Here is a 26,059-nt window from a genome sequence, read left to right as displayed (position 1 = left end):
AACATGTTGCGTTTACTTACGACCTTCAGCTGGAACGGGATGCTTTGGTCAAATGAGACTAAGATTGAGATTTTGGCAACAAACACCCCAGATGGGTTCAGTGTGAAAAGGCACCTCATGCATACTGTTAAGCAAGGTGAAGGATGAGTGATGCTGTGGGCCTGTTCCTGTCCCAGAGGCCTTGTGAACTACCAGGTTTTAAATATATATCTGGTCTCTACCAGTAAATTAGAAATGGGTCATCATTTGATCTTTTAGCACGATAGTGATCCAAAAACATTTGACCAGACAGAAAAAGGACTCACTAGAAACAAAAATCAACCTTCTTCCTTGGCCTTCTTAGTCCACAGAGGCGTATCATATAAAAAATAAAAACCTGTGGGTTGAGCTGAAGAGAGGATGAAAGGATAATCCAGAAAGAAATGTGTAAAAAGATCCATTTGCTTGCTGCAACCTTGTGAAATATTACAGAAGACTATGAGGAGTCGTGTCTGTATTACTAGTAATGGTGACAAACATGCCAGCAGTGATTCTGTTTTTTGTACAATATTGGGTTTAAATTGGCTTTTCATCTTCATCAGAGGAGTAATAAATGTGGCCTACGCTCCAACATGGTGGGAGCCAGCTTGACAAATTACTGTTTATGAATAGCAAACATTACAACAAAGTATATTCAAAATGAATTCCCAGAAGCCTGTAAATAAATTGGGTACAGAAAAAAAAAATAGACACAAGTCATTCAATAAAAGATCAGAAACCAAACTTCTTTAAATTAAAAAGGGAACACTCACATAAAATGATTTACAATCAATTTTGTACATGAACATTTAAGGCGACAGAGCAATGAAGGTTGAGGAAGCATTAACACAGCAGAGTATGGACACAGGAACCAGGAGAACCAATGATGAATTTTGGTGCAAATATCACAGTGCAGGCCTGAATCTCTGCCTTTTGTTTTTCCTCAGGAGGACAAAAACCTTTCCATCTTTCGTGCATAAGATTGGGATACAAGCTGGAGCACAGCACACCTGATATACGAAACCATGGCAGCAATAACAGTCTCTTAGTCCCCAATGGGATGCTTCTACTTTCCTTTTTGCTGAATGGTCCAGCAGTCCATTTATCTGATTTAACCTATTAACATTCAATTATATATATATATTTATATACACTTTTGTCATAAATTTCCATAAATAACACTTTGCCAGAAGAAAGGGGTAATCTTTAACACTTTCCATAGCTACAAAAACCACAAGATACACAGGAACCTTTTAGTGTTAAGAGACTACCAGAAACTCATGATTTACTGCTCGGTGCATTACTTGCTCCTTCTGGTTTTTTATGGTTGCAGTAAATAAGAACTAAACAAAACAAATCAGACCAGAAACAAACCAAAAGTCACCACAGTTCACGGCCTATAATGAAAAATATTCTGAAAATCTTCTCCAAACAAAAACAGGACATCTCCATAGCTGTACCCCAGACATATTTGATCAAGAAAACTCCTGTGCCTACATTCACCGCACAGCCAAATGTAAAACTAGAACATCAGACTAGATTCATATGTACATACTTACAAACAAAGCAGGGAAACAATAAGTTAAATCTTTTCTTACAAACTCTGCAGACTGTGTGCATACAAAGGCATATGGGACGAAGCTTTCCAGCACAAAAACAGGATCTGTCTTTTTGTCCAGTGTTCAGCGTCTCTCTGAGATGACAGGAACATTTAGGACAGAAATGGCGGGAAAGCCAGTTCCAAACTATATCACTATGCAGCCAAGCACCATCTAAGACGGTCAAATAGCAGCTGGCGCTCACAGTGTCTTCAGTCAGTTTCAAACCACTTAGCTCTGATGCCCAGACAGATGTGTGGCTTTATAGATTCCTCAACTCGAACCTATCTACACCCTCTTTGAAAGTAGCCATGACAACAGTGGTACAAAGGCAAATATGGAAAGGTCCATGTAAACTAAATGCAGACCTAAATGGGGTGACGGGGGCCTTGAGAAAGACAATTTTCCTCATCAGAGGAAGACACCATTTCCCACGTTCACAGGTCTCGCTGCTGATGATCACTTCGGAGACAGATCCTGCAGGGAGGTAAAGGGCGAGTTGCTAGATGATGAAGGGGACACTCCCTCCATCTTGCCCGGGGAACCTGTGGATGAGCTGATGCTGCTGAGACTCCCATCCAATAAATCTGGAGAGTGACTGAAAGTGAGAAAGAAAGAAAAAACAAAGACACATTAAGACCAGAGGCACTCAGTAACCCTTATAGCTATATTTAATGTTAGCTCTTACAGAACCCTTTATGATGCACTTTCTACTCACTCACTTTGTGATAAACAGTAAAAGTTCTGCCATGTATGTGTTTTTTTTAGTGCAGTACTGGAAAACAAATGATCTCTGACAATGACCTTTACTTGCTGCGTGAAGGTTTGCATCAGCCTACGCTGTTCTGGGAAACATTCTAGCTCCATGTGCAACCATGCAGGGGGTATCTCTTGATCTCTGATGGAGATTATGATAACCTTGGATAATAGATGTCATATGGCTTGTTATGGAGGAGAAAATACAAGGCCACAGAATGAGGTGTGCTTGGAGACAAAGACTGGGAACCAGGACCATAAGATGGCAGACCTGCATAAAATTACTACACGACTGTGTTCTCCTCCAAATGTTCAGCCTCTGGATGTAAGAGTGGAGTATTTACAGCAGCAAACAGCTCGTACACCCACAAGTCAGAGGCTCCTGTGGTTCTGACTGCAGCTAACTTCCATCAGCTTCCATCCTTCTGTCCAGAGCACAGTAGATATGCTGGTGCTCAGGTGCAAACATGAACTAAAAACAGCATTAATGGAAGTGGCGTCAACTGCCTCCACACACTGGTCAGTAAACTAGTTGGTTACCATGCATCCTGCAGTTAGCAGGGACTGGACACTGGTTGGTGGCAAAATTGGGGTCTTTAGTGGCAAGAATTTGAAATACTCTTTTTTTTTTTTTTTTTTTTTTTACAAGAGTTATTAGTCCAACATCACTGAGATGAATCTTGGAGACATTTTGTGTCGGATGTTGCACATCTGTTCTGTCATAGCAACTCTTTCAGCCAAGCCAGCGTTCTTCTATCTGTGCTGATCTGACCTTTCAACATTTAAAATGCAAACTAAAACCATACAGTCAGAGCACTGAGTACATTTGATATTGAGGTATATTTCCAGTCAAAAAAAATTAAAATCACTGGTATAACTCAAATATTTCCCACTGTACAAAGACTGATTCCACTGGTCATAAATGGCCATATAACCTTTACTAGATGGGCAGCAACAGTTGCTTCTCTAAGGTCATTGCTTGTGTCTGTACACCTCTGCATTGGGTTAGTGCAGCTTGCAGCTCTGGATGGGCCCACTGTTCATAACCAATCAATGCTTTCCACTTTGTTACTACTTACCTTAAGTCCAATGAAAAATGTGAAAAAGGAATCAGTTTCTCAAACAGTTTTCATGCAGCTGAATTTTTGTGAAAGAAATACTGATGGGCCAGAATCCCATTTTTCCCACCGCCAAATTTCATGTTTTTCCCAACTTAGATTTCAAGAGATCGCGGTCTATTATTGATACATTTTAATATAAAAAAAACTTTCACAGGTGAAAGTTTGTATTTTCCAATGACTGCACTCAAGACAGCGCAGTTGCAGAAATACTGATGTGAACTCTCAGTTGTGACTAGTCCAGATGTGACCATGTTGTGTCGTGATAGGGACAGATTTGTTTCATTATATTTTGGTTTATAAATGACAAGCCTTGCAATACTACTGATGGCCTCCATTACCATACCTACACTGCTTGAGTTAATCAGCCAAAACAAATCGAACCAAACTTTAATCGAGTTGATCAATAGGGTCACTGCTCAAGCCCCAACATGACAACCATGTTCTCAGTCCCTCACCAGGAACTGAGATCCGACAGGTTGGACACATCTGATGACAGCATGGTGGTGGTGCCCTGGAAGAGTCTCTTAGGCTGGCTTTCTGTCTCCATCTCCCCTGCAGATGAAAATGAGTCAACATTTCAAAGACAGGTAATAAAGATGAAGTGAAGTATACAAAAAATATGAACAACTAAAGTTACCCTCTTAGAAATCAAATCATTTCTTGGTCAAACTTCTAAACAGTTTATTGTTGTAACTAAACCGCCCCACGCTCCCCTCAAAAACCCAAACCACACACTGAAATATCATTTTCCACAAGCTTGGATTAAATGTCTTTAAAGGGAGATTTTCCTTTTAGATTTTTAAGACAACTGTTCAGAAATTATATAGAGCACGTCTCACCTTTGCGTTTAATCGGACCAAGGATGCTGGCTCTGATGCAGTTGATTGGACTTTGACTCCGTCGGCTGAAGAAAGCAGAAACATACGACAAACCTGATTATCAACAGGTTACGTGTGTTAACAATCAGCAGCTCCATTTAATACAGTGATCCGAAACAGTTACATGAACTTCTCTTCTAGGGTCAAACATTTTGATTCATTAATGATACTTTCAGAAATTCACTTTGAGAAAAAATTTCATACAGAAAATGATTGGTTTAATGATTCTGATGCCAAACTTGAATTTTAACGTGGATCATCTCTAATCCATAAGGCCAAATACAAACAATCAATCATCTTAACTTGCAAAAACCAAGGTTTAATTCTTGTTTTTAAAATCATTTAAAAAGTCAGAAAACGTTGAATAAGTCTTTCAACCATCTCTGAATGACAGCAGATTGCGAGACTTTAAGCAACTCTGCTTAATAAAAGTAATCCAAACTATCCATTGCCCTGGCAATTAAAGCAATGTTTCAGGTATTCTGACTGGAAGTAATACCACCACTTTGGAGCAGCCAAGCTAGAGTCTCGACGTTAATCTGATAGAGAAACTGTGCATGAAGCTAAAGATTAGTGTTGGAACGTAAGCCTTTCAAACAAACAAAATTAAAAAAAGCTCATCACCAGAGATAGATCATCAAAACACCAGTGGAAACATGCAAAAAGCTGATCAACAATTGTAAGAAGGGTTTGATTGCTATAATGACAAAGATTTTTTCATTGATCACTGAGAATAGTTTTAAATGCCATATTTCTTTAATAAAATGCAAATCAAAATATAATTTTTTATAAAACTGATATTCCTTTTACATTATTTTACCACCTGTTTCAATTCCCATCAGAAACAAACGTCTTGGTTGAATGAAAGTAACCTTAAATCTAAATCTGCTGTATGAATAATTCTGGGCTTGAATGTATATGCCAAGAACTGGAAGAAGACCCAAACCGCCCGCTTCCAATGAAAGAGAATTAGATGGGATGTTCAAGAACCACTGGAAGATGCAGAAACACTAGTGTCAGCCCCCAGCAGAGAAACCAGGTTTGCACTGCCGTGGACTGAGAGGGTGCCGGCCAAGAAACAAGCCGCTGCTTCCAGGTCAACACCTTCAAGCTCAGCCCAAGTAGAGTGCCCTCTGGAGATAACTTCTACGGCCTGGCTAAGCAAAACCTGATCTACAGGGCCAAGTTGACAAGAAAAGGTTTGGAAGACTCAAGGTGAGGCTTTCAAACAAGAGAAAACTGCACCCGGTGTAAACAGTGGTGGCAGAGATGGATCAGCCTGCATTTTTAGTACTGAAGTTGCTTGTTGTGTGATCATTCTGCTAGAGAAAAACAATGTTCCAACTGAATAATTAAAAGCCTTTAATTAACAGCATACCTGTCCACGATGAGTGTATGTCAACTTCTGACTGGAGGCGTGCATAAATAACTAACATTCATAAAATCCGTATGAATTTCAGTAGAGTTGAAAACAGATCAGAACATTTCAACAGTAGTTAAAACTCCTAAAAACATGTACTGACCTGAACCGCCGTGTCGGGCTGGGTATCGAGCTTGGTGTTAGACCGTTGCTGTTGACAAGTAATTGGAGCGAAGGAGAGAAACACTGCTGCTCCGAGGATGGGGAAAGAAACACAAAATCGCAGTGAAGACGAACTCTAACCAGCAAAACATCTGATGATCATTTTCATAACTTTGCTTTCAAAACATTAAAAACGCAGACAATAAATATGACACAGCAACTGTGCAGACAAGGAAGAAGATACTAAGTATTTAATTTCCCATCGTAAAACTGCAGACAAATAATATTCGTAGGAAGATCTAGTTCGACAGCGTACCTTTTTTCCTATTCCTCTGGTTGGTGACGGGGCCGGCGACACAGGCACAAAGTCAATCCGCTTTGGAGACGAAGAAGCAGACTTCTCCAAATCATTGTCGCTCTGTGAATGCAACATCACCACATGCTGAAAGCAACGTCATCCCATGACATGTATCCGAACAGCAGTTCACAAACATGTAATACAATTTTTTTTTAAAGACAAATATTGTGGGAGTATTATACTACCAACTCAGCCTGGACTTGAAAGACTGGTGGCCCTGTTAACTCCCGAATGTTTGACTGTTAATCTAGCATGCTTTTACTGGTCCTCACTACATTCATAGAGAGAGGACGATGCCCTTGGGCCAAAGCATGCCTGTCCAAAATAAAGCTGTGCTGACTCGGAGGAATGCCTAAAAACAGAGCAGGACAACAACATCAACTGGGGCTCTAGTTATTCTTACCAGACTAAGGCTTTCCTCCCAAGATTGGCTTATCTGCATTGCAGCTTGAACTTCCCTGTGGGGACATAAATACATAGAATAACTTTTTAGCATTTAACATAACTCGCTTTGTGATCCACCAAATGACAGGTTCATACCGCTCGTGGGCAGTTTCTCTGTTCATCACGTCTACTCCCTCTTCCTGTAACGATGAAGAAGAAGGGCAAAGTCATTTTTTTAGCCTATTTAAATGCAGTCTTCAGACATCACTATCAGACTCAAAGCTACGACCTCAATTACACTGAACTGGCTTCACGCATTAAAATCAAGCCCAACTAGGACAAGAATCCATTTTTATAAATGGATCCCAATGGATTCTCAGTAGGATTCGTCTACTACTAATAACCAAAAGACACCATCTCTTCCTTCATAAACGAAGCCAACAGTGGCCTTGTTTTTCCACAACATAGCAACATCTCGGCTCCTTACTTGTTTAATCTGATGAAGCCTGGTGCTGGGGACACGAATGGGTGATGAAGGGACCTGTACAGCAGGGAGGACAATCAGAGCTCTGTGATTCAGGCAGAAATTGCAAAAACATGACTGAACTGCAGGAACATACCATGTTAGGTCTGTTGACAACCGTAGTGCTGTTTCTGCGACAACGTAGCACTTCTCTCTGGAAGACCGGAGTGTTATCACTGCAATGACAAAGCCATGTGTTCGTTAGCCATCATGCCAAAGTAATAATGTTAAATCGATGTGCAGAAAAGGGAAAAAGTCATTCAATGAAAGATGTTTCATTTAGTTGGAAGATGATCAAACTATTGCAGAACCTCAATCCATTAATCATGGGTGCACTGTTTGATCTCCTCAAGTGTCCATCGCTTTGGACTAAGGCAGCTGGGATTTCCAGGTCCAGCTCCATCTTTTCTTGAGACATGACTCCGGAGTTGTTCATTCTGCTTAACAATGCCTTTCACGCATTCATGAACCTTAAATGGCGGCCCAGCTCAGTAATGCTACATTTCTGACCCTCGAACTTTAAAAGCTTTCCATGTTTGAAATGAATTTGCCCAGTCAGTCAAACTAAGTCGACATGAGACAAGCCAACTAACAACGCAGATGACCCAGATGATGTTCAGGGCCCCTTCCTCAGTGTAGCAAGTTAACAATGTTTTCTAACCATGATGGTGTTTTATATAGTTTATATGCAGCTCTAATTACACTTTTCTAATGTTACTCGCAACGTTATGAGCAATCAAAAACTTTCCTGATGGATGGCTAGCATGCCGTGGCTACATACCACACAATGCCCAGTAGCTGCTAGCTGCTGACCCGTTAGTCTGCTGGTGCAAGGCGGCAGAGTCTCAGCAAAGAACCGAGTTACAACTGCACTTTACCGCCTAATACGAGTCAGGTTTCGCCTAACTAGCCCGTTAGTTGCTTTAAATACAGGTTTAATGCTCATATGAGCCTGGTTTGGACAGCGCGAAGGAACGGCGCTGCTGTGAAAAGATTGCCATACCTCCTAGCTAGCGCAGCTCAGCTAGTGTTCCACTCATTTTCGCTACCCAGGTGGTTGAGCTAGATAGCCGGAGAAGCTAGCTAGCGACGTTAGCATTGGAGTGCCATCACTACTCCTCTAAACGTTTTCTTCCGCCAACCTGCTAGCCACTTCGGATCTCAGATCGACCTAAACTCGGCCTACTAAAAATGTCGCCCGTAAAATCTACAGCTTGATTTCTAGCTGCTGCGAGGTTGGTGCCGCCAAGAATGAACCAGAGTCCCAAAGATTACACTGGGGCTAGGTGTTAGCAGGAAACTTCAGGCCCCTTTTAACGTTAGCACCGCTGTCCAATGAGACCGCTCCGTTTGCCGGCGTGACAGCAGGTTCTGTTTGCAGGAACAATATTTGTTCTCCCAATGTCTGTTTCTAACACTGTTGCGAAAAACCAAAATAAAGCCAACATTCGGAGGAAAAGATTCACACTGATTTTCTTGTTGTTTCAAGGGTTACCTTTTTAAGCAGGCACATTTTATAAGAGCAGTGGCGGAAAAAAAAAGAGCTTACATTTAGTTATATTGCAACCACCAACTCCAATGTGTTTAGTTGGGATTTTTGATAGATCAACACAAAGTAGCATATGATTGAGAAGTGGAAGCAAAACGACACTTGGTTTTCGTTCTGTTTTAGTTACAAATCAGAAAACGTGTTTCAGCGCCTCTGATTGAATACTTTGTAAAATTAGTTTTCACTGCAATTACAGCTGCACGTTTTTTATGTCGTTGCCAGACTTGCACTTCATTATATCTATCTACAGCAATTTTCAAGTCCAATCACAGATTCCCAAATGGATATTGGTCTGGACTTTGACTGAGCCATTAACACATGATTATGTTTTAGTCTAAATTGTTCCATTGTAGCTCTAGCTTTATGTTTAGGCTCGTAGTCCTGCTGGAAGATGAACCTCCATCCCGGTCTTTTGAGTTGGTTTTTTTTTCCAGGATTGACATGTAATTAGCTCCATCAATCTTCCCATAGACTGTCCCTGCAAAAGAAAATAGTCCCTAACATGGATCTATATCCATCTTCCCATCAACTCTGACCAGCTTCATTCATTCTCAACCTTTATTTATAGTTGAATCCAACTGAGACACAATGTCTCAATTTCAAGAGAGAACCACCCTACCTGGTGAAATATAAGGGAAGCTAGAGTACCTGGAGAGAACCAACATATGCTTGGGGAGAACAAGCATATTACCATCACCATGTTTCACCAGTAGGGTGGTGAGCTCAGGGTGAACTGCAGAAATAGCTTTTCATCACATATCTTGTTTTACACGTAGGGCAAAAAGTAAAAGAAAGAAATGCTTCATGTGACAAGAGCACCTTCTTCCACATGTTTGCCGTGTCCAGGCTCGTACGGGACCCCTCACAGATTCCTTTAAGGGGTGTCCAATGCCGGTCCTCTTGGGTTGGTGTCCTGCATGTTTTAGATGTTTCCGTTGCTTCAGCACAACTGAGTTCTATCGATGGCAGAGTACCAGGCTTTTATTGAACTGCAATCACCTGAACCAGGTGTTTTAAAGCAAGAAAACATCTAGATCATGGAGGACAGCAGTCCTCGAGGACTGACCTTGGATGGCAGGAAACAAGTTTTTTTTTTTCCATTCTTCATAAAGGTCAGATTTGTGGAATGCACATATATTAGTAGTCCTGTTGACAGATCTTTCCAACTAAACTGCAGATCTCTGTCGCTCCTCCAGTTACATTTGGCTTCTGATTAACGCTCTCTTTGTCTGACCTGTCAGATCAAGTTGACATCCATCTCCTGGTTTGCAGACAAGACATTCTATTTCTAGATGGTTTGCACAGAACTCTGAGATGTTCAAAGGTTGGGATCTAGGTTTATAACCAAACCCTGCTTTAAACTTCTCCACAACCTTCACCCTGACCTGTCTGCTGTGTTCTCTTTGACTTCATGATGCTGTTTGTTTTCTTCTGTTCTCTAACAAACCCTCTGAGTACTTCACAGAACAGCTGGATTTACACTGGTATTTAATTACACACAGGTAGACCATTTACTAACCAGGTGACTTCAGAAGGCAATTGATTCACTCACTTCATAATAAAGGGGCTAAATGCAAATGCACAACACACTTTTCACATTTATTTGTAAATAAAATGTAAACTTTTTATCCTCTTCCATCTGCTACACAGTTTTCATAAATGCCATAGAGTCAAGAGTACACCACTGCAGTCATGCCTTTTACGACAAAAAAAGCCCGGTGCCTATCTCCAGCAGTCTATGGGCGAGAGGCAGGGTACACCCTGAACAGGTCACCAGTCCATCACAGCAACGCACACACAGGACAAACAACCATGCACACACTCATTCACACCTAAGGGAAATGTAGAGAGACCAATTAACCCTAACAGTCATTATTTTGGACTTTTGGGAGAAAGCCAGAACATGCAAAAGTCCATGCAAAAACTGCTGCCCTTGGCAGAATTTGCATTGGACCTTTGGAAAACACCTTTCACATCTAAATTCAGTCGTATTTGAAAAACCTAATTAATCCAAACGGCAATAAAATGTTGCAACTCTCACTAAGTTTCTTCAGAGGAGCCTTTCTTGACGGTGTTGGCAGTGAACATGAAGGATCTCCTGCAGCATTCTGTGTTGCAGAGGATCTAAAGATGCCTCTGACTGAAGACATTAAGGTGCGTTTTAAAGATGAGGCTTGGAATGGTTTTTCCCTCCCATAACTTTCATTTCCCCTGTGAAACAGAGCTGCTATGTCAGCAGACAGGGAGCAGGTAATTCCTCCCATTGCACCAGTTTTCATCGAGCTCTCGCTCAGCAACTGAGTATGGTACAGAAGGGGCCATCGCAGACTTGAAAGCTTAGATTTTTCGATGATTAAAAACCACTCTTCCTCCACAACACTCCATCTAAAAGTTCCTGGTAGATGATAATGTACTACTTCTTTGCCAGGGCCTCAAATGCAGGGTAAATTTCCTTCCTGGTTAACAGTTCCCCGGTTCCTGTCGTAGAAAGCACCTTTACTGTCCTTTATGATGTTTGATGATGCAAGCAGGTTAGTGGGGGAAAAAAAATCTCACTTGGAGGTCAAAAAGTTTACTTTTTTTTTTTTTTTAAAACACATCCCAGCCAGCTGACTGGCAGTGAGCGCAACAAGTAGGAGCTCCATGCAGCACTCACTTTTGCTGGCACATCATTAAAGGAACTTTAAACTATAGCAAAGGTATCAGTTTTGAATCCATAACTTTGTTAAACCTCATACACCAGTTACTGACCCATGACTGTTCCTCATGACCTCGGGTTTCACCTCTCATTTAATCTGTAGACAAACAGAAGCCATTCATTTAAAGAAATACTTGTCCATTGTTTGGAAACAAATCGCCATCACAACCCTTTGCATTTGCTGTTGTATGCGACAAACCTTTGTACAAAAGAGCACTGGTCACTAGGAGGGGGGTGAAACATTTAATAGTCAGCGCTGAAAGGTTCAGCATAACAGCAGAAATGAACAATAGCAAAAACAACAGGTTGGCTCGATCTGTTTCAGGGACAGGTACATTTCAGATTCAATATTTTTCATCTGTAAACTTAGGACGTCTCCCAGCATTTAAAGGCTCCCCACCTATTAGATTAAAAGATGTGAAGAGGACCCTTACACTCCAACAGAGTGATATTTCATCGTTAGCAGGCCCATTAGGGATGACAGTAAACATTAAGGTGATTTTACAGCTATATGCATTTCAGAGAAAGTCTTCGTGCATAGGCTAGTACCGAAAAGCAGTTCAGGTTTTGTCCAAAAATTGACAAAAGATGTGAAAGAAATGTTCCATCTTCTGTAAGAGTGCAGATAAAGCAGCTACAGAAAGATTCTGGCAAAAGCTGATTTATAATACAAAGCAATGTTTCTTTTAAAAGAAGAGGTTGAAAATCTTTTGGTAGCGCATCAATTACTAACTTCTACTTTACGGTAGCAGCATTTCTCTAAATAAATTACTCAATTAAAAAAATAACATAAAACATATCAGTGTGGCAACATAAAGCATTACTAATTTAGGGTGGGCTCGTTTCTAAGGCAATCATCAGTTTTCTTGTGCAGCGATGGAAGCACAGAAGCAGGACCACCTCCTCTGTGGGACCCTGAGCAGGCTCAGCATTTTATAATCACCCAATATGAAGTAATCAAATATAAAATTAATTGCAAAGGAAAAAAATCAACAGCAATACATTAAGAAGTGTGCTGCAGCTTCTCATGCCTTGTACTTCTCCTTCCCCGTTTCACTAATGACACAGATATGCTGAAACAGAACAACGGGAAGTGAATGTAGAAGCATTTTTTACGGTTCCTATCAGATATTAAATCAGTAACATGTTTTCCTGTACAAAACGCATGAAGCCACTTTACTCATTTTATTTATATTGATTTCTTTTTCTATACAAATACTTACATTCAGGTCTCTGAAGTACTCATTGTAGTCTAACGCATATCCTACCACAAATTTGTCAGGGACCTCAAATCCTACAACTGAAACAGAAAAGAAAAGACAAGAAGAGAAAATTTAGTTTCCAAACTGTGGACAGCTTAATAATTCACACATTGCTGGAAGTTTAACAATAAAAAGAGACAATAAGAGACAATAAAAAACTAGGGCCCCCCTCCTCACCCAAACCTGCAACAAAGTTAACAATGTCTGCATTACATAAACTGAATATATGTATAAAAAATCGGAAAGAAAAATGTAAGTGTTCACATCCATCCATCCATCCAGAGACCAGGTAACTGGGACGACAGTCTGAGCAGAAATCTACATACATCCCCCGCCCTCTTTCTGTCCATCCTGGCATTGCCAAGCCAGCTGTGGGATTTACCTCCCCGAGTCTCCTCCAACATAATCCAAGATTTCACTTATCAGGACGTCCCCAAGCTTCTATTCCTCAGTTTTTCAAGCCTTACCCGCTGTGTGAAGAAAAAAGCTAAATAATAATATAGCCAGCTAAAAATGGGATTTATTCAGATACTTACAATCCGGTCGGTAGCCGACACTCCTTGGTGTTCGTTTCACCAGCAAACTAGGGCAAAGAATAAATCAACAAAAGATGAAACTGCAGCACAATTAACAAATGTTGCTATAAAATGGACGTTGTTCAGATACCTTGCTACTTTAACCATTTTGGGATTGTACTGCTTGAGGAGTTGCAATAACGTCTTCATAGTCTTGCCTGTGTCAATGATATCCTGGAAACAAAGCATGAGAGGAACTCAGAAAAGAGACGCTTTAGTTTATTATGGAATGAGAGGATAAGTAAGACAATACCTCCACAATTAGGACATTCTGTAGAAAAGAGAAGAAGAGTCATTTAATACTTAGACACAGACACATAATTCGATCAGTGAAAATGTGTGCAAGCATACAAGATCCAGCAGGGAAAACGTTCAAAATATGTAATATAGATATGTTAAAATAAAAATAACACGTGACCAGTAGTTAATTCTCTTAGAAATATCTCAGAGTTGTGAACTTGTCAAACAATTTTTTTTATTTCAAATAAAACTAAAAGAAATCAATCATGTTAGAATTGTTTAGGCAGCTTCAAGCTGCATGGAACTAGTCCATAAAACTAGTCTTTCATATAAGGGGATGTGTTTAGGGGTCTCAGAGTAGATGGGACTGCATAGAAATGCAAGCCACATTTTGCAGATATTCATTTGTACAACGGAATAAGAAAACCGTGTAGATTTTTCTTTCCACATTTATGTGCTGCTTTTCATGTATTTTACATAAAAAATCCAACTAAATGCATAAGTGTTTTATCTTTTGGTATTCTTGTTAAATTTGAGGAATGTGGGCGCTACGCGTGTCGTAGCGATCTCGGTCCTCCATGCATGTGCTGCATATCTTCCTTCCCCCTCTCTCCATCCCACTTCCTGTCGGCATACTTTGGAAAAAAACAAGTGCTGATGAAGCACTTTTCCATACTGACCTTTCCTGTCAGAGTTGACAGATCGTCCCCACCGATCACTTTGATTTCACCAGTCGACTGGTCGTTCTGCAAGGATGAGAAGACGGGTGAGTCCACATGACGACATAAAAGCAGGAAATACCAACAAGAATTGGATCATGATAGAGATAAAAGGGAAAATAATCTTAAATAACATTATGACCAGATGCTAACTGTGCTTCATAACTTAATTAACTTCTATGTGAAGCCCCACCAGAGAAGTAAGGGCGGTGTCCATTCTGACCCTGTTTAGGTGAAAAGCTTTACAGGCTGTCCCATAGCTGAGAAAACGACCCTGCATCCACTACATTCAGAGAACTAGCAACATAATCCAAAGGGACAGTTGTCCAGATTAAAGTTTTATCCAGGATGTTGAAAACTTTGATCTGTGACTAAATGATTTAGCATGAGGGTTACTCTGAATTTTTTTTTCAGTCAATACAGGGATTGCTGGGTTTATGTTAGATGATGGCTTCTTTCTTTTTGGTTTTTTAGCAAAAGCCAAACATGAAATTAAAATGTCTGATTTTAATTGTGAGTTTTTCTTCTTTCATGCTGCAGTTTCTTATTTCTTTTAATTGCCACTCATTTCAGTCACATGGTTTATTTGCAGCCTCCTGAGAAAGACATGCTGTCCTTGACCAGGCCACAGATAAGCTGCAGAAAATGCGCAACAACTCATCCACTGTTTGCAATCATTAATTTATACTGTGTCCACTTCTTTTGCTGCAGCTCCTATTTGTTTATTGTTCTAATAAAATGTTTGTGATAATTTAGATCAGGTTAGCTTTCTGTTTCTCAGGCACATATTTATTCTTTATAAAACCTAGTAAGGATTTGGATTTCATATTCTAATTTGGAGCAGGTCAACAGCTAACCCTCTGCTGGACTGTTACAGATGTAAAAACCAGCTGAAAAGATAAAAAGATACATTACACAGTAGCTCTTGAGGCGAATGAAGTCCACGGTCATTGGGATGGAGCGGTCGCTGTTCCTGTTCAGAGCTTTAATATAGTCCAGAAGGTCTGCAAAAAACTTGTAACCCCCCTTGAGCACGCACAGGGCCACAATGTGGTGTTCCCCCATTTCCTTCATGATCTCCCTCGCCAGTCTTTCTGTCCTAAGACAACATAGGAGGGAGACAGAAACACACTGAGGATAATCAGCTGTTTTGTGCTAGTCACCCAAAATTCCTTTTAGGTTTTAAGCTGTCTTAATTATACAAGACAAACCTTTCTACAAGCCACAAGAAACTCTATATAAACTACAGCACTTTGCAAAAGGTAGTCTTTTCTACTTGGCCATGTGGTGTTTGCTTGTGTATGTGACAGTCATAGTGATGCAGCGCAGGACTGTGGGGTGTTTAACTGGAGCAATGTCAGCGGCGTGGTCGTTTTGGTACGGTGTCCAAAGGGCGGAGAAATATCGGTTATCTGCCACAACAGCAATATTAATATCAGATATTGGCCCAGATTTTCATATTGGTACATCCCTAGTCAGAAACAGTGTAGCGTTGCCTGTGTGTTTAGGGTCGTTTGGCCTGAAGCTGAACTTCTGGTTTTCTTCCAGGACGGTCCCGCGTTTAGCACCACAATCTGACCAGCTTCCCCCTTCCTCCTAGAGAAAAACATCCCCACAGCATGCCGGTGTCACCACCATGCTTCACAATGGGGATAATGCTTTGTTATTTTCTCAACAAATGTATAGCCTATTTCCAAGAATGGTTTTCTTCTTGACTCTCTTCTACAAAGGCCAGATTTGTGTAGTGCTATATAATAGTTGTTCTGCAGACAGATTCTTCCACCTGAGCAGTGGATCTCTGCAGCTCCTCCAGAGTTACCATGGTCCACTTGGCAGTTTTCGTATAAATGCTCTCATCCAGTCGGGCATGTGATCATGTCTTTAAGTTGACTGTTGTGTTTAACTCTTTCCATTATCAGATGTTGGATCTTTAAGGCCTGGGATTCTGTTTTACAACCTAATCTTTCTTTAAACATCTTCACAATCTTCTCCTCGGTCTTTCTGCTGTGTCCCTCAATCTTCTCAGAACAGCTGGATTCACACTGACTTTAAAATACATGTAGTTCGACTTTATTAAGTAATTCAGAGTTAAATGGGACTAGATACAAATGCACTGCGTTTTTATTAGTATTTATAAAAATATTCAAAACCATGAATCATTTTCCTACTTTTTATTGGTCTATCATAAAATTCCATCGAAATACATATGTATACATATACATACAGTATGTATACATTTCCAAGGCTTCAGCTCAGAACAGAGCTTGTAAATACAGTTGGAGCTGCATTAAGAAACACCATAAACCTGTAGAAATACAATGATGTAGCAAAAAAGAACCCAGAGACCAGGTGCAACGGGATTCAGAAACTAGACTGATCTCTTTAATACAGCTTTTCAGGGAAAACAAGGTAAACAATCAGATCTTCATACTCAAACCGTACATAGAAATTCAGAATAAACTAGAAGAACAAAAGTGAAATTGGATTAAATGATTAAATAAGGTAAGGCGGAGGTTTTCAGGCTCCAGAGCTGGCTCTAAAGATGCTTTATGTGAAAGAGTCATTGCCTAATCCACCAAGAAAACAGAAAAGCCACCTTTCGTTGAACCTATGATCCACCACACTTTTACTTACTAGTTTTGAGCTGTTAAACATATGGTAACCCACCTGTCCAAGATGAGTCCGTGAGGAATATAGACCCTCTCCAAGTCAGCAGCATAGTGCTTTGGTATACAGAAAAGATCCAGGTCATAGCCCTGCTCCTCATCGCTAATCTGAAAACAAAAAGTGGTAAGAAATGGTAAAAAATAAAAATCTTAGGCGTTGTTAACCAGCAAAGATCATCTCTCACAACACAAAAGATGTGGCATGTTCTTCACAGATTAACAAGCCACCAGGATCTCCACCCAGGCCAGGCCCACTCTGAGGCAGCTGATTGGTGACTACTGTCGGACTCTCAGAAACGGCGTGCTTTAATATTTCAGACGTCCTTCTGTCCCTCTGAGGAAACATTTAGTCTGAGTGACTAACTTGAATCTGCTCCGCCGTATTCTCAGACTTTCCACGAAACGTTTAATCTTTTTCCAGTTACATTTAGAAAAATTACATTTCCTGCTTGTGTCTAGCAGTATGTCCCGAGAACACAGACAGAATAACTGGAACCATGTGACAGCGGCAAGCGAATGTGGGAATGATGTGCCACGGTTCTTCAAACATGCATGTGTACATCCTCAAAGAATGGTAGGTAATGAAACTCCGATACTTGTGCACCAGATGGTGCCTGCTGTATATGTTTGGGTTAAACCCATTCAGCTTCAAATAATAATGACTGATAACAAGCAGATGTCCTTTTGGTCACATGATCTGACAGATTATTTCCCAGGCAGGCCTGCAGTGTGGGAAGGGACTGCACCAATCTGAGGTCACAGGGAACAATTCACCTTTAAGTTTGCGTTTTTACTGAGAAGCTGGGGGCTGTACACTAGCCATTTTAAATCCAGGGCAGGGCAAACTTGATGTTTAACCAGTATTTCTGTTTGCTTTCTAGGACTAATCACAATCTGAACTGTGCTGACCATTTCTGGGAAAACAGAGAACTGGATAACCATTTCATCACAGCCCGTAAATCACATATTACAAAATGCTCTCGTCCCACACAGGCAGACTTTGTCTTCTAGTTCAAACTAAAAAATAATACTACAAAGAGAAATGTGTGTCGAAGACATTTCTGATCAGTAGCGCTGGAGTTCAGCCTGGAGCAAACTTTTAAAGCCAAGTCAAAACCAAGCACCGACCTGATCAAGGGCCGTACAATCTTAAATTTATACTATTCAAAGCACTATCTCAACATTAACTTTCATTTCATAGGATAACGTGTCAGCATTTTAAATAAGGCCGATTGTTTTTTCCTACAAGGAAAAAAAACAATAAGGAAAAATCAGCAATTGCAGATTAGGCGAGGGTCAAATACAGTATGTCCTGCTTTCTAAACTCCAAAAAATTGTCAATTACACCATAATGATCAGTTAAAATCCTTGTCATGAGATGCTGGGGAAGAGTTTGTTTCAGGTTAGAGTTTAGGTACATAGCACATTTAAAAAAACATTTGTATCAGATAAAGTTGTTACAAAGAGTACAATAAAACAGTAGTAAAAGCAAAAAAGATTAATTAAAAAGCAACAAAATCACAGCTTTCGTCACACTTTTCCTGGCTGATATGGAGTTCTAATTTTCCTGTAAGTCTGACCTTCCTGTTTCAAGTGCAAAAACTACGTATGGTTTTCTTCAGGTCTATAACACAAGGAAAAATGTGTTGCAAGTGTTTTTGATACAGGTTGTTGTTTTGAAGGCAACAAAAAAGTGAAGGAATGACAAAAGCATCCCCATAAATCCATGTAGCCTTATGTCCATAGCATATCTGACTTTCACTCACAAACGTGCATCACAGAACATGCCGCTAGTTTATGCATTTAGAATCTGAAAAAACTTAGTAAAATATTCAGATTTTCTGTATTTCACCTACAGATCACCAATCAGAGTTGCTGACTTGTTTGATGCATCTCTAGTTTGAAGCAATGAATGTGTCCAGTTGTTTCTCGTGTTGCTCTGTAAAAGGCTTGTGAGGTGTCCAGAGTGCACAAGTCAGTGTGGGGTTTGATATGATCTCCTTTTGTCTCCTCAGAAGTCAATATGTTGCATTTTGATCAACTTACAGATGTAATGACTGGAAACAATAGAGGGAATTAAAATAATCCAAATGAGATGTATTTAAACTAGAAACTAATGTCTGGATCTCTCTTATTTTGGATCAAAACACCAGAATCCCAGTGTCCAACAACAATTACAATAACTCGATGGCTAATCCAGAGTGAAATTTGTAAACCAGTTGCACAGACTTGAAGCCTATTTAAGAAGGTCGCGTTTTAGCAAGCAGGCAGTCTGTTTGGTTCTGTGTAATTACACGATTAAAGCTGCTGACGGACGCAGAGACCCACACGTTTTGTCGGGTGAGTTCACGCAGAACCATCTCTTGCGTCACTCAGCTGAACGTGGACAGCCCGTCCCTGTCTCCAGCCGCAGGCCACGCATTAAAATGCGTTACGAAAAAACACAAGACAGTTAAATTACACACCGTACTGCACATTCAGTGAGCACAGAGCGTCCCAGGGCAGCGTGTTATTCCTCTGGGGTAACCTCCGACCACCTCCCGTCTCTTATTTCACTGGCGGGAACTCACCACAACACAGGAGCTCGACGTCGCCATGTCAGGGTCCATTCTCCAGCGTTTAAATACAGATGTTCTACCTCAGTCTTCGTAGAGAAGACTAAAATGTGTGCTCGGGTTACTTTGGCAGTCTCCTCAGACCTGGGACACTCATGAACCTTCGTGAACCGCAAGAGAGCTCGTGTCTTTCCGGGAGTTTCTCTGTACCTCCGCAGCCCGCTCTGCATAGGAGCGCGGCCAGCCAATCACGTGGGAACAAAAGGCTTGGCTCCGCCCCTCTGCGTAGAGAGTGGGGTCGGCTGCACGAGCTAAAACAGCTTTGATTGTCCAGCTGCGCGAGGTCAATCTCAGACTTCCGAGTCATGCCACAGGTTATAAATACATGACCATTTTTATTCGCTTGACCAGACTCTGCCAAAACGGTTATGACTTTGTCTCTAACAAAATCACACCTTTAACACTATATTACGAGTAAAAAAACATATGTAAAAGCTGGAAAACCTTTGAATTTAAAAATAAATCCATTGCGGATAAATAAGCACTTTGCTGGAACAAATAGAACCTTTTGAGCTAGGTCCTGTATAAACAGGAAGCATTTCCACGTAGGAAGTACAGTTAAAATTAAAAGGTTATTACATACCAGATGCATAATTAAACAAATAAACTGATTAATAAGCCCCTAGTTATATAAAAGCATAATATACATAAAATCTAAAAAGACTAAAATCACGTCCAAAATATAATTAAAAACAAATACAATCACTTAAACAGGTGCATCCACTAACTGGATGAGTATCAGGAACAACTAACAAAGGGATTTGTGAGCACTTCAATAATAGTGTTAAAAGCACCATCCAATTGTTTGATAAAACTGATCAACTTTCTTATAAAGTGCTTTAAAAGTGTGAACAGTGTAAACACTTGACTGTTACAATCATCAGACTCCTCCCTCTGGGTATTTTGTGTCATCGAATGCAACATTTAACTTCTGCATGTTGGACACCAGAGTCAGATGAATGGATGATCACCAGGCAGAACTTGTTGACATCCTGAGGAGGTACTGCTTTGATTTAGGTCAGTCGGAGCAGCGATCTATCCAAGGGTTGCAGAAGAGTAGCACTTGAGGGCTGGAGTTGGAGACCCCTGCTGTAGTCAGATAACAGCTTGTTTCCTTGATTGGGAAAAAAAAAAACACACCAAAAAAAACACCTTTATTTACAAGAATATGATGAATAGATGCATGGCCACTTATTAGCAACACAGAAAAAAGATAGCATAAGCACTTTTGATTTAGAGATTCTCCATGCAGACAGTGAGGATGGATTGGAAACAATTTGTATATTTAGATTCAAGGGGAAGGAATGAGTCTGAGGGATGAGGACAATGCACAGTTTGTAGATTGCGTAGAAGTATTTTGACTTCTTATCCAATTCCAACTTTGCGGAGTAGTTAGAGCTTTATGAGTAAAATCATGAAATTATGTCTTTAGTTTCTTGAATGAATGAATGATTTTTGGTTACAAGCTGTCATGTCTCTAAGCTGACAAACAATATTTCTTCTAATATCCTCCTACTCACTGGATGAATTACCAGGCCAATTTAAATATGGGCTGGATAGTTTACTTCCACTACTTTTGTATTGTGTGATTATTGTATTATTCACTGAAACCCAGGTTGGGTGATTCATACATGATGTGGTGACTCTCCCACACCTTAATTAATACTGAGCCAGTTTAAGGCTGTATAAAACTCTGAGCAGAATTTGATTAGGGGACCCTCTTTGGGTTAAGCCCACAACCATCACAATACCCCTAATGTTCAGAATAAATTGTCTAAGCCTCATTGTTTGCATGTTGTGCATTTAATACCTGTAGTTTCATAATGTACTTGTAAACCAACAGATAAATAATAAACTGACATCACAGGAAGTGACAGTCATATTAGGCATCTTATTTAAAACATTAGTAGCAGTAAATAATTTATTTCTTTGACTTAATCATTTAGTTTTGTCAATTTTGTGTGATGTACAGTTTTTCAATGCAGACTCAGCTGAGTGGGAAAGAAGATGTCAGTATAATTAGTCTGGTAACAATAATTACCAAAAAATAATCTATATTTTGTCTGATAATTCAAGGACTTCTGAGGCCCCAAGCAGCCTTTTGCCTCAGACTGCAATAGATGTTATCATAGAGTTCATTGTGTTTGAAAATAAGCTAAGACATTTCTTCTCAGCTACTTTAAGTAGAAAAACTAACAGGTATTTAACTTTCCCTTAGTAAAAACATATGTAAAAAGGTACGAGTTTTTCACGTTACAAACCAAACTGGGAACTTTATCATACAAAATTGTTCTTGATATACTAACAAAGAAAACTTTAAAATATCGTTTTGAGTTTGGTAAACCTTTAAGGTACAAATTAAATTGTTCTTTGTCATATCTGTCTTTGATTTTTCCCAAAAATAAAACTGACTAATCATGATTACATTTTATCTTGCCTCTCTCTTTCCTAAAGAATACAGAGAGAGTTCATATAAATCTACAAAAGTATAGCTCATAGTGGTCAGCAAACAACTATAGGGACATAAAGTGACTCTGCATTACCAGCTGTGCAACAATGATGCATAAGCTGCCACATAACCTACATAGACCACTCTGATCAGCTGTCTCCAGTCTTCACAGACATTTTTAACACCTCACTGGAGACATGTCATGTGCCAGCCTGCTTCAAGTCCTCCACCATCGTCCCTGTTCCCAAGAAGCCAAGGACCACAGGGCTTAATGACTTCAGACCCGTCGCCCTGACCTCTATGGTGATGAAGTCCTTTGAGCGCCTTGTGCTCTCACACCTAAAAGACATCACCGACCCCCTCCTTGACCCCCTGCAGTTTGCCTACAGAGCCAACAGGTCTGTAGATGATGCAGTCAACCTAGCCCTTCACTTCATCCTCCGGCACCTGGACTCCACAGGAACCTATGCCAGGATCCTGTTTGTGGATTTCAGCTCTGCCTTCAACACCATCGTCCCAGTTCTGCTACAGGAGAAGCTCTCCCAGCTGAGTGTGCCCGACTCCACCTGAAGGTGGATCACTGACTTCCTGTCTGACAGGAAGCAGCGCGTGAGGCTGGGGAAGCACGTCTCTGACTCCCTGACCATCAGCACCGGTTCCCCCCAAGGCTGTGTTCTCTCTCCTCTGCTCTTCTCCCTGTACACCAACAGCTGCACCTCCAGTCACCAGTCTGTCAAGCTTCTGAAGTTTGCGGACGACACCACCCTGATCGGACTCATCTCTGATGGTGACGAGTCCGCGTACAGATGGAAGGTGGACCATCTGTTGGACTGGTGCAGCCAGAACAACCTTGAGCTCAACGCTCTAAAGACAGTGGAGATGGTTGTGGACTTCAGGCAGAACCCAGCCCCACCTGCCCCCATCACCCTCTGTGACTCCACAATTGACACTGTGGAATCTTTCCGCTTCCTGGGAACCATCATCTCCCAGGATCTCAAGTGGGAGCCAAACATCAGCTCCCTCATCAAGAAAGCCCAGCAGAGGATGTTCTTCCTGCGGCAGCTGAAGAAATTCAACCTGCCAAAGACTATGATGGTGCACTTCTACACAGCCATCATTGAGTCCATCCTCACCTCCTCCATCACCATCTGGTACGCCGCTGCTACAGCCAAGGATAAGGGCAGGCTGCAGCGTGTCATTCGGTCTGCTGAGAAGGTGATTGGCTGCAGTCTACTGTCACTCCAGGAACTGTACACCTCCAGGACCTTGAAGTGGGCAGGGAAGATTCTGGCTGATCCCTCCCACCCCGGTCACAGACTCTTTGAGACTCTCCCCTCTGGCAGGAGGCTGCGGTCCATCCGGACCAAAACCTCACGCCACAAGAACAGTTTTTTCCCATCTGCCACCAGCCTGGTTAACAAAGCCCGGAAACCACCCTGACACTCTCCCTTTCACCCACACCCCCCCTTTTTTGCTGACAGGACACCTGTAACCTGTAACTCTATGCGTTACATTAACGCTCAGCATGGACTCCTGCTTCACTTGCACAATGATCACCTGCACTGTTGTACCGCCCTGGCATCCTATACTGCTCTATATTTACTCTCACTCACTTAAAACTGTGCACATATACAGGTCCTTCTCAAAATATTAGCATATTGTGATAAAGTTCATTATTTTCCATAATGTCATGATGAAAATTTAACATTCATATATTTTAGATTCATTGCACACTAACTGAAATATTTCAGGTCTTTTATTGTCTTAATACGGATGATTTTGGCATACAGCTCATGAAAACCCAAAATTTCTATCTCACAAAATTAGCATATCATTAAATGGGTCTCTAAACGAGCTATGAACCTAATCATCTGAATCAACGAGTTAACTCTAAACACCTGCAAAAGATTCCTGAGGCCTTTAAAACTCCCAGCCTGGTTCATCACTCAAAACCCCAATCATGGGAAAGACTGCTGACCTGACTGCTGTCCAGAAGGCCATTATTGACACCCTCAAGCAAGAGGGTAAGACACAGAAAGAGATTTCTGAACGAATAGGCTGTTCCCAGAGTGCTGTATCAAGGCACCTCAGTGGGAAGTCTGTGGGAAGGAAAAAGTGTGGCAGAAAACGCTGAACAACGAGAAGAAGTGACCGGACCCTGAGGAAGATTGTGGAGAAGGGCCGATTCCAGACCTTGGGGGACCTGCTGAAGCAGTGGACTGAGTCTGGAGTAGAAACATCCAGAGCCACCGTGCACAGGCGTGTGCAGGAAATGGGCTACAGGTGCCGCATTTCCCAGGTCAAGCCACTTTTGAACCAGACACAGCGGCAGAAGCGCCTGACCTGGGCTACAGAGAAGCAGCACTGGACTGTTGCTCAGTGGTCCAAAGTACTTTTTTCGGATGAAAGCAAATTCTGCATGTCATTCGGAAATCAAGGTGCCAGAGTCTGGAGGAAGACTGGGGAGAAGGAAATGCCAAAATGTCAGAAGTCCAGTGTCAAGTACCCACAGTCAGTGATGGTCTGGGGTGCCGTGTCAGCTGCTGGTGTTGGTCCACTGTGTTTTATCAAGGGCAGGATCAATGCAGCTAACTATCAGGAGATTTTGGAGCACTTCATGCTTCCATCTGCTGAAAAGCTTTATGGAGATGAAGATTTCATTTTTCAGCACGACCTGGCACCTGCTCACAGTGCCAAAACCACTGGTAAATGGTTTACTGACCATGGTATCACTGTGCTCAATTGGCCTGCCAACTCTCCTGACCTGAACCCCATAGAGAATCTGTGGGATATTGTGAAGAGAACGTTGAGAGACTCAAGACCCAACACTCTGGATGAGCTAAAGGCCGCTATCGAAGCATCCTGGGCCTCCATAAGACCTCAGCAGTGCCACAGGCTGATTGCCTCCATGCCACGCCGCATTGAAGCAGTCATTTCTGCCAAAGGATTCCCGACCAAGTATTGAGTGCATAACTGTACATGATTATTTGAAGGTTGACGTTTTTTGTATTAAAAACACTTTTCTTTTATTGGTCGGATGAAATATGCTAATTTTGTGAGATAGGAATTTTGGGTTTTCATGAGCTGTATGCCACAATCATCCATATTAAGACAATAAAAGACCTGAAATATTTCAGTTAGAGTGCAATGAATCTAAAATATATGAATGTTAAATTTTCATCATGATATTATGGAAAATAATGAACTTTATCACAATATGCTAATATTTTGAGAAGGACCTGCATTTATATTATATTGTAGATATGTTTATACTGTTTAATTTGTACTGTATTGCACCGACTACGCCAAAACAAATTCCTTGTATGTCCAAAAACGTACTTGGCAATAAAGCTTTTCTGATTCTGATTCTTAGTAACATTTGTTCTATATCTGGTTCGTTAAAATCTGAGCACAATATTGTATTTGCTTTTTTTCTTACCATTTGACCAACAGACATTGGCAGCATCCCAACTGGGCGATGCATGAGGTCCAGATGGCATGGCACCTTACATCATCATCAGTCAGCGATGATGTGGAGTGTCATGTCATCTGCTGGTGTTGGTCCACTGTGTTTGATCAGGTCCAGAGTCAGAACAGCCATCTATCAGGACATTTTTAGAACACTTCATTCCTCCTTCTGCTGACGAGCTTTATGGCGAAGCTGATTTTATTTTCCAGCATGACTTTATATGACAAATCTAACAATTTAGCTGCAGACTCTGCTTCAGTCTGGGGTCCCAAAGGAGTTTTAGGAATTGGAGTTCTGTCAAGAACTCTGTAAGCAAAAAAGCTCCTGTGTTATGCTTGGCTGGGAGTTTACAGCACCTGTCTTCAGTTTTTGTTATAGATTTTGGGCTTTTAGTTTCATCTTGTGCAAGTAAAATGCATACAGATCATTTTCAGAAGCTGCTTTGCTGAAAGATAAAAACAAAAAAGGTTTGCCTGAGAAACACACCATGACAATAATCCATGGTTTTCTCTTCAGAATGTGATATTTGATAGAGAAAGGGGCTGATGTTTTATGTTCACCATACTAGGGATATTATGGAGATCTGAGACCTAAACAGCACAGAAACTTTAGTTATGTTGCTGTCAACTGTGTAAACCTTCAGCATGCTCTGACAGCAG

At 41.0% G+C, this 26,059-nt stretch overlaps 2 protein-coding genes and 1 non-coding gene across 5 annotated transcripts; all 3 read right to left on the bottom strand.

Annotated features, from left to right (window-relative positions):
• Nucleotides 1-743: 743 nt before the first annotated feature.
• pabir2 (PABIR family member 2) lies at nt 744-8,511 on the bottom strand. 3 transcript variants are annotated; one of them, XM_047353596.1, is made up of 10 exons: nt 7,470-8,511; nt 7,256-7,334; nt 7,123-7,176; nt 6,792-6,835; nt 6,655-6,709; nt 6,210-6,311; nt 5,895-5,980; nt 4,333-4,397; nt 3,949-4,045; nt 744-2,214 (listed from the first exon to the last, which is right to left on the bottom strand). In XM_047353596.1, exons 1-10 carry the CDS (start codon nt 7,592-7,594, stop codon nt 2,076-2,078), a joined length of 846 nt encoding a protein of 281 aa, XP_047209552.1. In that variant the 5' UTR covers nt 7,595-8,511; the 3' UTR covers nt 744-2,075. The 3 variants fall into 3 exon arrangements, with proteins under 3 accessions (XP_047209552.1, XP_047209554.1, XP_047209553.1); XM_047353598.1 differs by having other exon boundaries at nt 7,940-8,507; XM_047353597.1 differs by having other exon boundaries at nt 8,162-8,507.
• LOC124861018 lies at nt 6,415-6,568 on the bottom strand. Its single transcript, XR_007036544.1, has one exon. It is a non-coding gene; the product is annotated as a small nucleolar RNA U109 (small nucleolar RNA).
• A 3,118-nt stretch (nt 8,512-11,629) lies between the features above and the next one.
• On the bottom strand, nt 11,630-19,664 carry hprt1 (hypoxanthine phosphoribosyltransferase 1). Its single transcript, XM_047354621.1, has 9 exons — nt 19,438-19,664; nt 16,869-16,975; nt 15,117-15,300; nt 14,163-14,228; nt 13,496-13,513; nt 13,334-13,416; nt 13,204-13,250; nt 12,629-12,705; nt 11,630-12,478 (listed from the first exon to the last, which is right to left on the bottom strand). Exons 1-9 carry the CDS (start codon nt 19,474-19,476, stop codon nt 12,431-12,433), a joined length of 669 nt encoding a protein of 222 aa, XP_047210577.1. The 5' UTR covers nt 19,477-19,664; the 3' UTR covers nt 11,630-12,430.
• Nucleotides 19,665-26,059: the final 6,395 nt, after the last annotated feature.

The sequence above is a fragment of the Girardinichthys multiradiatus genome, chromosome 23 (assembly GCF_021462225.1).
Source record: "Girardinichthys multiradiatus isolate DD_20200921_A chromosome 23, DD_fGirMul_XY1, whole genome shotgun sequence".
Classification (NCBI taxonomy): domain Eukaryota; kingdom Metazoa; phylum Chordata; class Actinopteri; order Cyprinodontiformes; family Goodeidae; genus Girardinichthys; species Girardinichthys multiradiatus.
The sequence above is the reverse complement of the archived record's forward strand: the minus strand, read 5'-3'. Positions and strand labels throughout refer to the sequence as shown.

Bases quoted from the DNA above. Each gene is read 5' to 3' on its own strand.
- hprt1 (XM_047354621.1), bottom strand. From the start codon at position 19,476: ATGGACCCTGACATGGCGACGTCGAGCTCCTGTGTTGTG. The intron at 13,251-13,333 runs GTATCTGAACAA...TCTTTGCCCTAG, and splicing joins AAAATGGTTAAAGTAGCAAG to TTTGCTGGTGAAACGAACAC. The intron at 12,706-13,203 runs GTAAGTATCTGA...TTTCTGTTTCAG, and splicing joins TGTCGGCTACCGACCGGATT to TTGTAGGATTTGAGGTCCCT.
- pabir2 (XM_047353596.1), bottom strand. From the start codon at position 7,594: ATGAACAACTCCGGAGTCATGTCTCAAGAAAAGATGGAGCTGGACCTG. The intron at 4,398-5,894 runs GTCAGTACATGT...TGCTTTCTTCAG, and splicing joins AGCCCGACACGGCGGTTCAG to CCGACGGAGTCAAAGTCCAA. The intron at 2,215-3,948 runs GTGAGGGACTGA...TCTCACTTTCAG, and splicing joins CTGTCGGATCTCAGTTCCTG to TCACTCTCCAGATTTATTGG.